Consider the following 14258-nt stretch of genomic DNA (forward strand, 5'->3'; position numbering starts at 1 on the left):
CCATAAATGAATTCCTTGAGGGGTGTAGTTTCCAAAATGGGGTCACTTTTGGTGGGTTTCCATTGCTTTGATACCTCTGAGGCTCTGCAAATGCGACATGGCACCCGAAAACCAATCCAGCAAAATCTGGACTCCAACAAACATATAGCGCTCCTTTCCTTCTGAGCCCTCCCATGGGCCCAAACGGCAGTTTATCACCACAAATGGGGTATTGCCACACTAAGGACAAATTGGGCAACAAAATGGGGTATTTTGTTCCCTGTGAAAATAAGAAATTTTGATCACAAATGACATTTTATTGGAAAAAATTACATTTTTTTCATTTCACAGCCCAATTCAAATACGTGCTGTGAAAAAAACTGTGCGGTCAAAAAGGTAGCAACAACCATAAATGAATTCCTTGAGGGGTGTAGTTTCCAAAATGGGGTCACTATTGGGGGATTCCTACTGTTTTGGCACCTCAACACCTCTTCAAACCTGGCATGCTGCCTAAAATATATTCTAATAAAAAAGAGGACTCAAAATGCACTAGGTGCTTCTTTGCTTCTAGGGCTTGTGTTTTAGTCCACGAGCGCAGTAGGGCCACATGTGGGACATTTCTAAAAACTGCAGAATCTGGACAATACATATTTAGTAGCGTTTCTCTGGTAAAACCTTCTGTGTTACAGAAAAAAAATGAATAAAATTGAAATTCAGCAAGAAAAATGAAATTTGCAAATTTCACCTCCACTTTGCTTTAATTCTCTGTGAAATGCCTGAAGGGTTAAAAAACTTTCTAAATGCTGTTTTGAATACTTTGAGGGGTCTAGTTTTTAAAATGGGGTGTTTTATCAGGGTTTCTAATACATAGGCCCCACAAAGCCACTTTAGAACTCAAGAGGTACCTTAAAAAAAAGGCTTTTGAAATTTTCTTAAAAATATGAGAAATTGCTGTTTATGTTCTAAACCTTGTAACGTCCAAGAAAAATAAAATAATGTTCAAAAAACGATGCCAATCTAAAGTAGACATATGGGAAATGTGAACTAGTAACTATTTTGGGTGGTATAACCGTCTGTTTTACAAGCAGATGCATTTCAATTCTGAAAAATGCAATTTTTTCAAAATTTTCTCTAAATTTTGCTATTTTTCACCAATAAACACTGAATATATCAACCAAATTTTACCATGAACATGAAGCCCAATGTGTCACGAGAAAACAGTCTCAGAATCGCTTGGGTAGGTTTAAGCATTCCGACGTTATTACCACATAAAGTGAAATATGTCAGATTTGAAAAATGGGCTCTGAGCCTTAAGGCCAAAACTAGGCTGCGTCCTTAAGGGGTTAATGAAACTTGCCGAAATCTATGCACGTTTGCTGCTCTGGACGCCTTGCGTTCATTGAGGGGAAAATCAATTCAGTGTTTGAAAATATTTTACAAGAGATTGTAAACGGCACCAACCCATGACAAGCATTACTGTTCTGCTCCTCCTCTCTGCTCTTCGCTACAGTGTGTATTAGCCGTAAGGGCTGATAGCATTGACCGAGACTCTCAAGTACCTATATGATTCTCTAATGACCATTTTACTAGAGAATGATGGTGACAGGCACATTGAAACAGCAGGTTTTTGTTTTTTAACTTCGTTGTTGAAGCCAGAAAGGAAATATCCTGGTCACCTAACATCAAGTCTACTAGTCCCCATTTAGAGGTCTACTAGTAGATTACGATCTTCTCTTTGGCCACCAAAGCTGCATTCTTAGATGTATTATTTTTAAATTATAGGAGGTTATCAGAAGTAAGGTTAGGCATTATTTTAGTACTGAAGATAAAAGTTACTCTTTATATAGTATAATCTGAATGGTTGACAAAACAATTTACATGGTAAAAGTGTAAGTGAGCATTTATTTTTATTACATTTCTAAAAGTGTAGTTAGTCTGGTGGTTATGGGTTAATTTTGGCCCTTCGAGTTTAAGGAACTAGCACAATCTCATAGATTTATCGTTGCTTTCATAAATATAAGGCAGCAATAGTTCTACAGTGGATTGTGGGAGGGTAGCTGAGTGAGGTCTTATTATATTTTTTCTAATGATTAGCCTTTCTTGTTCTGATAAAACATTGCCCTCGAAGGCTGCCAGCCTGTGAAGGTGAAACATATGACCTCCCTTCTTCCAGATAAACATAACTTACTCCTCCTGATGGAATGCATTGGGAGAGAAAAATGGGATGCTTGCTGCACCAGGAAGACGCCAGCAGAAATATTTGTCTTCGTGAAATACTTTCTGCTTCCCTCGTTTATCATAGACTGCTGTCAATACCATTGAGATATTCCTAAATACAGCCAGAGGATGAATATTAACAGTGTGCCCTAAAAACTATTATTTAAACCGTGGATATATTTAACTTGGAGAAATAGTTTTTCATATTATTCATGTACCCTTCCTAAGAATAATATAAAATAAATAAATATATGTGATGGAAGGATGAAAAAATTCACCAAATTTCCTTCAAATATAAATTTCTAAAATACAAATATTGGAGATTTGTTTTCCGACAGTGCCAATATAATATATTTTCTACAAGTGCTACAAGCACAAGTCCGAAAAAATCCTTGGAAAGTGATAGATGCTGCAGCCAGATGCTTACCCTTGGGTCCCTCTTTAAGGACCAATATAGGCAGTCCCTTGGATGTTTATCATTAACCTCTTATGGACAGGGCTCATTTTGGCCTTGAGGGCGCAGCGTACTTACTGTGTACTTGCTATTTTCAGTACATAAAATGCAGCGATTTATAAAAAAAAAAAAAAAAAAAAAACTTTTAGCGGAATGCGCCAAAAATGTCAATTTCAACATTATTTTCTTGTGTTTTTTTTTTCAGAGTTCTCCAAATACCTTAAGTTATGTTTTACATTTATTTTACGGGTTGTAAGGATTAGGGGAATATATAATTTTTTTTTATGTTTTATGACTTTCAGTTAACACACAGTTTTTATTAAAATGAATCGTGTTTATTCTTTTTTCATGTACATAATTTTTTTAACCTATTATTTTATTAAACGTAAGAGGTTTTTTTTGTCCCATAAGGAGACTTTTACTTTAAAATTTTATGTTTATCAAAATATACTGGAAGTATATTCCAGTGTGTTCCAATGTATAACTGCCCGTGGCAATAATTCTTCAGGTATGCCAGGAATTATCTTAGGACAGCCCTGTGGCCCTTTGTTAGGCCCAGACCTGTCTCTTAAAACCCTTAGCCAAGGCGATCATTTTACCATTTTATGTTGCAGGAATACAGTAGACATAGCCATAGTTGTAGCGGTTATTCCGGTGCCGTAAAGGGGCATTCCCATCTTGGACATTTTCGTAGCTCGCTGTGCTACGCTGTTTTCATAATTCATATTTACTTCTATGGGAGTTACGAAAACAGCGTAGCTCAGTAAGTTAGGCTATTTCCATACTCCCGGCCCCCTTGTAACTCCGTGGACGGACGTCCTGAGATAGGTGCACGTCCCAGCGATAATAGGATGTGGCACTAGAGACAGATGCGGGTCCAAGAGGACCCGCATCTATCGGATATTTATGACATGTCCTGTGGATGTGGCATATCCTGTGGATATGCCATAAATGTCCGAGATGGGAATACCCCTTTAAGCAGGTTGCTAAGGGCTTTGGTCCTGAGTGTTCTTTATGAAAGGTCCCGCATTATCTGACTTTATGCACCATCAAAAGTTGCAGCATTTTTTTTAAAACATGACTCTACTAGGATCCCAGACGTATCTTGTGCATGAGTTAATAATAATAATAATAATAATAATAATACATTTAGAAATACTAGGGTCCATAGCAAAAAGCTTGGGAACTTGAAATGCTCTATACAAGCCAACTGGTGTTAGTGAGGGTCAAGGGATTGCAATTGTACGGCTGTCTTATATAGGTCGGCATAAGCAAAGAGTTCTATAAAGTGATAAGCCTGGGTTTGTAAAGCACTCTAACTAAGCAACCAACTGCCTAAAGATCTTTTAATATCATCTACTCTCAATATACATAGCAACAATTCTGCCAACTATGTTCAATAAGTACATTTTATGCAAGTACATTAGATGTAAATTCTAAATTGGCTTAGGAAGGTAAGAGAGTTTCACATCTTTGAATATCTAGCGAACAGCTAACGGTTAAAAAGATTCTAGTAGAACTCCACAAATGGGAACATCCAGCCACATTATTCACCATCTCTACCATATGTATCCTTGTATTTGTATTGACCTGGCTTCAATACTACAGTTTTGAATTCTTAGCCATTCCTCAGTCCAACAATTATCTCTTTCAATTTCACTTTTTTCACTTGGGGACAATGTTGAAATCACTTACATATACGTAATCATACTTTTTTTTTTTTAAACTAAATACAAAAGCTAGAGTTGTCTATAGCAACTGATCTGGCTGCTGCTTTAATGCTCCGCCTTAGAAAAATTAATTCAATTCATAACTAAAAAAATTAAAATGGTCTATCCCAATGTACAGTGATGCATACATATCCTCACTTGTCAGACTGAAAAAAAAAAAAAACAATCAGAGGACACCTGCCGCAATTCTTGGCTTCTAACTGCCCTGCCCGATCCCTTTTTTCCATTTCCTGCCAAGAGTAGAATTAAAGGAGAACATAAAGAGAAAAGTCAAGTAATCACAACAGAAGAAAATCATTGTGTGCTAATGTCTAGGTGAAGGTAGATTGCAAAAGTGAGGAGAGGGCTTAGAGAACCCTCTTCTGCTCACAAAGGAGCATCTATGTGTATCCAGGTGACAGCAGACACTATTGTGCAAACCTCTTCACTGGGTTTTATGTGCTTCTGCATGTGTGAATAATCAGAAAACTCATTATGCTGCTTGAGAGTTACATGGAACCAATGAAATAAAAGACCTCTTGATCAACAGGAGGGAAAAACATATAATAATGAACCTTATTTAATGTATTTAAAACCCAGATGCTATAAGTCAGCATTATTGCTGTACTTTTTTTTTATTTTTAGTATTATTAAAAAAAAAACGAGCAGGTGGATAGTGAGATGAATAACATATTTATGGGGTTTACTCAGATGCACCGAACAGTGGCGTAGATAGGCTGACAATGGTTACAATGTTATTTGAAAATAATCTGTAATAAAGGGATCCGCACAAGAGACCCCTTTTGGATCTTAGTATTATTGTCTAATAAGCTTTTTTCCCCTTTAGAATATATGGTTTCTAAAGCGTTATACAAAATCTTACCCAGTGCTTCCTCAGCAAGTATTAAACCTAATTCTACCATTAAAATCTCTCTTTAATTAATCTAAAAATTCTTCTAGCTTTAAAGCTGATTTTACAGGGTCCGATTTTTATCCGGTAACGAGCGCCGATTGACGATAACAGAATGTTGATTGACGCTTGTTTGCTCCGAACAAACCAGTATTCAGAATGTATGTATTACGATCATTCATCCCCATACATTTTGCTTCATTCCGTCAGCTGTTTACATATGGAAATGTGCTGCTGACAAGCGACCATTTTAAGGCCTCATTTAAGACCCGATCACTCGACAAACAAGCGTATTCTTGTTTTTCAGAAAATCGCTGCCCTGTTTACACTGAGCAATGATCGGGAACGAGCGTTCACTCGCCCAGTCTTTTGCCCTATGTATGAGGGCCTTAAAGAGGATCTGTCACTAGTTTAGTAATGCCCTATTTCCTAGCTAATCTAATAGGCGCTGTCACACTGATAATGCTAGTGAAAATTGTGTCCCAAACCGTTTATTATTTTAAAAGTCATGAGCTTTTTTCTAAATATGCAAATGAGTCTATACTAGACAAGTGGGTGTCAACACCAGCGATTCTCCTGAGGTGGAGCTATCTCACAGCCTCTGACGCCGTCCTATCAGCATGAAGCTGCTTCACACAGTGTGAGAGACTGAGGCTGGAGGGAAGGGGGATCACTTCAAATAGCCATATCTCGGGCTGTAGACCACCTAGAACAGTGGTTCTAATCTTTCATATGACACCAGGATCGCAGTTCTAGCTGTGGTTCTGGTGTCATATGAAAGATGAGATTCTAATCTTTCATATAACACCAGGATCGCAGCTTTGAAACAACCAGAGAGATCACCAGTTGTAAACACAGTCGGGAATGGAAGCTGTATACTATATAATCAGGCTGTGTTGCTGGGCAGGGAAGGGGGAGAAGCTGTATGCTGATTGGACAGAGCATACAGAAAACATTACACCACCCAGGGAGAAAAGAAAGAGTCACCTCCTATTTGGCTATTAGAGCCACATTAGCATATTGGGAAAAATGCTCGTAAGTTTGCAAATCATAAATGTTTTTGAAAAAAAATCACACTGTAGTTATATCAGCATCATAGCGCCTATTAGATTAGTTAGAAGATAGGAAATTAATAAACTAGTGACGGATCTCTTTAAGCCCATAATCAGCTTTTTTTTGTCTGCACTCCATTCCATGGTTCAAGCACAAGTCCTCCCAACGTAGCCCAGGACTTGGGATGCTTATCTCCAGGGAAAACAAAGGATCTGATTAAAAGCAAAAGCATTCATCCCTTGCTTCCTTTGATGAGAGAAGCTGGGGGGACATTCTTGCTTTCCCCATAAATAGAAGATTGTTGTTGGATCCTGTTGAAATTCGAGATCCACTGTTAAATATCTTATGTGTATCGCCAGATTTTCTTTCTGCATGTGACTTCATGTATAGAGGTGGTCACAGGAAGGTCTATCTGCTGTAAAAGAGATGTCCTCTAAATGCTACACAGGCTTTTTTTTTTTTTATAAACCTCACAATCAAGCAACAAGAAAGCAAAGATATAACAAGAAAGGGACAAAACAGGAAATGTTGTCATGGGGATACAGAGGTTGCTGTTAAAGGCTTCACATCTCTAATTTTAGGACCTGAATAACTGCAAAGAAGTTTACTTTTTAAAAACTTTTTGGGTAGTTCTTCTATAAGCAGGATCATAACCCAATATACCTCTCTCTTCGTAATTTTATTATCGGAATCCCTCTATTTAGCAACGGGAACATTCCAATAATACACCAGGGCAGACGGAAATACTGATTCTCTCCAGCTGCCATGAAAACCCATAATCCTATATTCTCTAAAAGTGAACATTTATGATATAAAGAACAAAAACAAACAATGAGCCCTCTCTCTCTAATAAGTGATGCCAGGAGCCCAGTAAAGCTGAAATCACGACGCTCCTGAGGTTTAGATGCATATTGTTGCCTTCTGTAAGAACATTTATTATATCAGATATTTCAGAAGAGGTTATCACATACACACATGGGTGTTACAGTCCATCATTTATACATTGCTGCAAGATAATGATCCAGTAAATATCTGTACTCACCGTGCTTAGTTTTCTTGAGGTGAAGATAATTCTGCGCTCATGTAGCATGCTGGCATATATCTGAAGCATATTATTTACATCCACCGCAACAAAATATTCTGTCAGATTCCTCTGTTTACAGAAAATTTAGTAAAGTTTTAGTTATTTCTCTAACATGTATTTTTCAAAACCTATCCATGCATTTTACATTGAAAAACAGGTAGAGGCTTCATTCACATCTGAGTCAGGACTCCGTTCATGGGTTCCAACGGAGATTTCCGTCAGGGGAGCCCATGAACAGAATCCAAACTGAAACAAACGGAAACCATAGGTTGATTTCAATGGTGATGGATGAAGGCGCCGTCACAGGTTACATGCTGTGTATAAAACATAATCTATGGAGCACACATGTAAATACATTACTGGTGGAAAAACACAGAACTAATGGCAGAACAGATCTTCAATAAAAACACATTGGTTTTCAGGGGTTAAATGGAACATACAGCAGCACTGAGCCTTGTGATCAGCAGCTGTCAGTCATCGCACAGGAGGGTTTAAGACATGCTCCCTCATCAGACTTTTAGATTTAATTTTACAGAAATATTAAGAGCGAAATAAAGACACATAACTTCCCAAGCAAGTAACTTATAGCACTGTTTTATACTTATTAGGTCCCCTTCACATTGCGTAAATTGCTTTCCATCAGAGGCATACATCAGGAGGACTCCCGACATATACCCCAGATAGAAGGCTGCAATGTATCCCACTGTGTGTGTGTGTGTATATATATATATATATATATATATATATATATATATACACACACACACATACACACAGTGTATACGGTCTTTACAAGGAAAGAAATACTGTTGGGCCAATGGAGCTCTATGGACACGTTTATCGTGTACGTCGGGAGCTTACCAGATGTAAATGATAAACGTAGGTCTGAAAGTGCATCTGAAGGGGGCCTTAGCTTTTATATACTGGCTAGTATTTGTTTTTGCAAGAATGTGCCCGGAGCTTCTCATTAAATGGGCAGCCTGGCGGGCAACAAAATTGTTGTTAAAATTGTTACACAGAAAAAAAAACGAATAGATTTTCTCAGATTTTATTGTCTTAATGCAACTGGATCCAAATAAACTACCGTTCTTAAGCTGGAATAAAGGTCAATAATTGGATCCTTATTACTAGGTTTTTCTCAAACACATGTACGGTTCTCTCTTTAATATAAAACAGAACGCACAAAGTGATTAAGTTAACACGTAAACAGGCTTGTACAAGGAAAACAGACAAGTGGTTAAAACCCAATTAGATACATACACTTTCAGGGATTGTCGGCAGTCCGGTTACGTCAGGAGTAATGAAGAATGAGTGCTAGGCGTGAGGGAGGGTCGGAAAGAAATACAACATAGGTTAATTAGGATTTAATAAGAATCTTAGTTGGTATTCGGTGCAAGGATGGGGGAATAATAGGATTAATTAGTTTTGTGGTATGTGGACACACAATGATTTCAACAACCAATGATGCAAAGAAAGTAGCACCCTCAATCCAAAGTAATCAGGATAGAAAGTGTACAGGAAAGTCATTATTAAGACAGAAGATTGGCTCTAATGTGTGCTCTTCATACAGTAACGGGGAACACTTCGGTCTCATTCAGACGAGCGTAATACTTGTCCGTGTGCTGTCCGTTAAAATAACGGACAGCACACAGCCACATTAATTTCAATGGGGCTATTCAGACATGTGAGAGTTTTCACGCAGCGAGTATCCATTGCGTGAAACTCACTGCATGTCCTATATTGGTACATTTTTGCGCACCTTGTCTTCCATTGCAGTCTATGGGTGCGTGAAAAACACTGACAGCACACAGACGACATCCGTGTTCTGTCCGTGTTTCACACATCACTTACAAAGAAATGCTGAGAAATAAAAAAAATTAAAAAAAAGGGCTTGCACGGACGTGAATAACGCATGTCAGACGCAAAGCACACTGATGGCACACGGACATGAACTGCTGAAAATATGCTGCACTTTTTATGCGCACAAATCTGACACACTCGTGTAAATGTAGTCTTAAATTGACTCAGTCACTAGTTTATTAATGCCCTATCTCCTAACTAATCTAATAGGCGCTATGATGCTGATAACTACAGTGTAATTTTTTTTTCAGAAACGTTTATTATTTACAACGTAATGAGCATTTTTCTAAATATGCTAATTTGGCTATACTTGCCAAATGGGAGGTTACTCTTTCTTTTTACTCTGGGCGGTGTAATGTTTTCTGTATAATGCTGTCCAATCAGCATACAGTTCTCCTCTTCCCAGCCCAGCAACACAGCCTGATCATACAGCTAGAACTGCGATTCTGGTGTCATAAGAAAGATTAGAATCACTGGTCTAGGTGGTCCACAGCCGGAGATATGGCTATTTGAAGTGATTCGCTTCCCTCCAGCCTCAGTCTCTCACACTGTGTAAAGCAGCTTCATGCGGATAGGACAGCGTCAGAGGCTGTGAGATAGCTCCACCTCCGGAGAATCGCTGGTGTTGACCCCCACTTGTCTAGTATAGACTCATTTGCATATTTAGAAAATATAATAGAAAACAGTGTGACAGCGCCTATTAAATTAGCTAGGAGATTGGGTATTACTAAACTAGTGACAGATCCTCTTTAATACATCTTTTTAAGGGAATTATATTGTTTTCTTTGTTTTATGCGAAACCCTTATTTCAAACATAATTATTATACAAATAATTATTTTACAAATGATACATACATTGGAAGAAAATCTCTTTCATATAAAGTTAGGTAATAGCCCGATTGTTCCTGAGCACCAGGCAGCGCTGTAGGATAACCAGTAAAGTTATACTGTAGTGGGAACCAAAAGAGTATGAATTTGAAAGACTGAAAAATCGCACAACCGCAAATTCCAAAATAGGGAAGTCCTCATTTTGGGAAAGCTGATATACAGTACAGTATGGTGTTGGAAATTTTTAAATAGAAACAGGGCTTAAAGAGGGGACGTCCTGAGCAGGGGAGGTCCTTCTATGACATCCATATGCCCTAATATCCATGTGAAACAACCCTTTTACCTTCAGTAACAGTCATCTTTACTACACTGGCTGGCTCTTTTGTAAAAGTGATTGTTTCAACTATTGGCTTACGCTGCCACTTCTACTCTATGACCATTTTATATGTATAGTAAAGGTATATAAACACTAAAATATATAATCGTTATTGGGCAAAAATAAATCCCGCTAGACATAATTGAAATGGCTGTATTGCGGCAACACGTAAGAGCTGTATATTTATCATTAAAAACAGGATTGGGTCTCTTAATGGGAATGGTGGTCCACTTTTCACAAGTTTTTTTCTGAGAGGTTTTCCTGTTTCTCCATGAGAGGATCTGATCCTGTTTTTACCATTAAGTATATGCCTCAAATGCAAATCCTTAATATAACCATGTAAATTAATTGACATGAAGTTACAGGAAATAACATGCATAGTATGTCTTCCCATCCTTCCGTCTGTTCCTAATTGTCAAAAAAATGGAAGAGAACAAAGTCCAGGACACAAGGGAAAAAATCCCAAAAACTTCCTCTGGGAAGGTCTCCCTTGAGCCAAGTTCCATTCCCATTTTTGACTACTAAGAATGAAAGGGAGGGCAGAACTTCCGAAGGCAAGTGATCATGCAGCCTAACATAGTTATTACGGTTAAAAAAAGACCATAAAGTTCAACCTATTAACCTATAGTGTTAATTCAGGGGAAGACAAATAAAAATGTGAGGTAGTTGCCAATTGCCTCATATTAAATGAAAACATTTATTCCTAACTCCAATCAAAGCAATCAGAATAAACCCCTGGATCAATGACCCATGTCCAGTAACCTGGTATTGCTTATAATACAGTTGTAGCCATCTCTATCCTGACTTTTAACACATTAAATACACAGTCAAGAAACTTTAACTTGACTTTTTCAATGGTTTTTGTTGTGTGATATCACTCTGCAGCAAGCTATCAGAGTCCAGATAAACTTGGCTACATCTGTATTACTTATTTCAAAACGGGCATCCAGATTCAATTTAAACTCTTTCAACAAATTAACCATGACAACATTCTGTGGGAGAAAGTTCCATAGTCTCACTTTCTATTATATTTATTTGAATAAATAAATAGTAGTACATGTGAATACTGTACATGAAACTTTGAAATATATTTTAGGAGGAGAAAGCAGCATCCTCTCCAGCCTGTAGTCCATATTTTCCCTGCAGGCAGGTTCTCTTTTAATGGTTGGAAATCCCCTTAGCCCGCCCCGCACAAATAAAATCTATACAGAGTAAAGCAGTAAATATGAGATAGGGGGAAGTGGTGTAGCTGCAGTATCTCTCTCTTTGTGTACGTGAGGCTGCATGCTGTGAGAGGGGAGAGGGAGCTGCAAGGGAAAGACCATGATTGTCTCAGAGTGCTGAACAGAACTCAGCACAAGCATCACACAAGGAAGAGCCCATTCTGCAGGCAGGGGGAGGAAAATATGCACTTTCAAAAGACAGCAGAGGGATGGAAATAGACCCAAGAGAAAGTTTTGTAACTATAGGTAGGTTTTTAATTTAAAGCTTTGATGTCAAGAACTTCACATTGGATAGAGACATCATCAACAAAAGTTTCATATTACTAGATAGAATTAATTCTCAGGAAAATAACATCCTCCTCTGTCTGTAACAGAAGCCCAATAGAGAAACTTCATATTTATGTTGTGTTTTACAATGAAACAATATGAAAGCACACATTTTATTGCCAATGTTTCCTGTAAGAGATTTAGAAATACTTGAAAAGAGCAGAATTAAAGAATCAGCAAAAATCATTTATATAATAGATTATTCGGAAAAAAAAACAACAATTTCACTATATTATAAAAGGAGAAAAATTATGTGTGTCATAATTAGTGGATTATTCCAGAGAAGTAACATTCGACTTAATCATGGTTGGCTTAGTGAAGTGAAATGCAGCGAGTGCCTGCAGGAAAGGGATAGAATTGTCACTACAATTAATTGGAGAAAGTGTTTTGCTTGGAAGTATAACTCACGCTGACCTGTGACTTACCAGCTCAGGAGTGGACTGATTTTTTAAAAGAGGTTCACTTGATATAAACTGCAGTGGATTCTTGTAAATAAGAAATTGTAGCCATTAGCAATTCTCTAGTTTCTAAGACTAGTGATTAAAGAAGCACTCCAGCTAATTTTTCTTTTGCACATATAATGCTAACTCACCAGCAATATTCTGGCAGTGACATTTGTTTCTTCCTAGCTCAGTTGCATATATACATTTTTAGACGTTTCATTATGGGTAGCTGTGTCATGTGATCTCAGTATGACCACCAATATAGCCCATGCTCTCATGTGTAGACAGGAGGTCACTCTCCCCTGTGTGGCTGACTTCCTGTACAGGATTACATCATCACCAATCAAATCTTTCCTGGCAGCTCTAAGACCCCTCCCCTCCTCACCCAGCTGCACCCTCCTTGCTCCTCTGTATGTCCCCCATACATATAGTGCTGCTGAAGAGATTATTTCTGCCCTATCTAAGGCCTCATGCACACGGCCCGTGACTACGGCACGGATGGCCCATGGAGTGTCATCAGCAGGCAGTCCACAATCAGACAAGATAAAGATACATAGGAATACATTGAGACTCTGCAGTGTGAGGACAGAAGTTTATGTCACTCATCTATCACTTGCTGCATTTAGATTGGACTCAGGGCAGAGAAAGTGCAGTGTGATGAGACTCCGTCCCTCTGCCTCTGCAAAGCCAGAAGCATCATGGGAAATGTAGTCTTAGGGGAACCATATCAGTGGGGAAGAAGTAACCAAGATGACAGACAACAAATAAAACAGGCATACACAAGGCATACATGGGAGTCTCTACATTATTCTTTAGTAATAGCCTATGCTGCATTATATAGGCAGAGAAAAAAATAGCTGGAGTGCTTCCTTAATATACTGTATGTTATAGGTGTATATATGCGGTGAACATGATATTACAGGTAAGTTAAAACGGTTATTCTGGATTCACGTATAAAGGTTAATTATTGAATAATTATATACTTTCTGTATCAATTCCTCACTGTCTTCAAGACCTCTGCTTGCTGTCATTTAAGAGGAACCTTAATTTTTTTCGTTTCAGAGGTTCAAAATCTGCCTTGGTCATGAGATGATAACAGGGCTCTTTACAAACAAGACACAGACCTGATAACTGTACTGTAACTAACAAGCCATGCATTGTGATCATCACATGAACAGGACAGGACAGATTTAAATCCAATGGAAATAAATGATGGTTTTATTGAATGTAGCGTCCATGGCCGCGGACCGTTGGGTTTACTCAACTCCCGACGCCCGCAGCCATGTATCAGTGAGCCCTGGCTCACATCTCCTTCCTAGGAGACGCCAGCGCTCACGTCCGCTCCGGTCCGCTGTGTCCCGTGGGTTACGCGCGCACGCTCATGGCCTGTCTTAAAGGGCCAGCACACGCACATGTGAACAATCATCATCTACTACACATGATTTCCTGGGCTATAAGAAGGGCCCTTCCCTTCTGATCCTTGCCTGAGCGTTGTTAGTGTATCTCAAGTCTGTCTTGCAAATGGTCCCTTAGCGTTTTCCCGTGCTGTGTTCTCGTTTCTGAGCCTCTGAGTGTTGGAGTCATGCCCTACTGCACCTGCTTTTGTTTGCCACGTCCAGTGTCTTCTGCCACGTCCAATGTCTTCTGCCACGTCCAATGTCTTCTGCCACGTCCAGTGTCGTCTGCCACGTCCAGTGTCGTCTGCCACGTCCAGTGCTGTCTGCCACGTCCAGTGCCGTCTGCCACGTCCAGTGTCGTCTGCCACATCTGGCGCAACCTGCTGCACCTACCTCCA

At 38.8% G+C, this 14258-nt stretch overlaps 1 protein-coding gene across 5 annotated transcripts in view; it reads right to left on the bottom strand.

The window, feature by feature from the left end:
* Positions 1-14258, bottom strand: part of DENND1B (DENN domain containing 1B) — a 185941-nt gene that overhangs the window by 96833 nt on the left and 74850 nt on the right. For 4 of the 5 annotated variants that reach the window (XM_075833379.1, XM_075833380.1, XM_075833378.1 and 1 more), the window contains exons 8-9: positions 8667-8720; positions 7365-7475 (exon numbers count right to left, since the gene is read on the bottom strand). In XM_075833379.1, the coding sequence (XP_075689494.1) occupies positions 7365-7475; positions 8667-8720 (165 nt within the window). Of the gene's footprint in view, positions 1-7364; positions 7476-8666; positions 8721-12445; positions 12506-14258 lie in introns of all 5 variants that reach the window. The other variant, XM_075833382.1, reaches the window with a different exon arrangement.

Source organism: Rhinoderma darwinii, chromosome 7 (genome assembly GCF_050947455.1).
Source record: "Rhinoderma darwinii isolate aRhiDar2 chromosome 7, aRhiDar2.hap1, whole genome shotgun sequence".
NCBI lineage: Eukaryota > Metazoa > Chordata > Amphibia > Anura > Rhinodermatidae > Rhinoderma > Rhinoderma darwinii.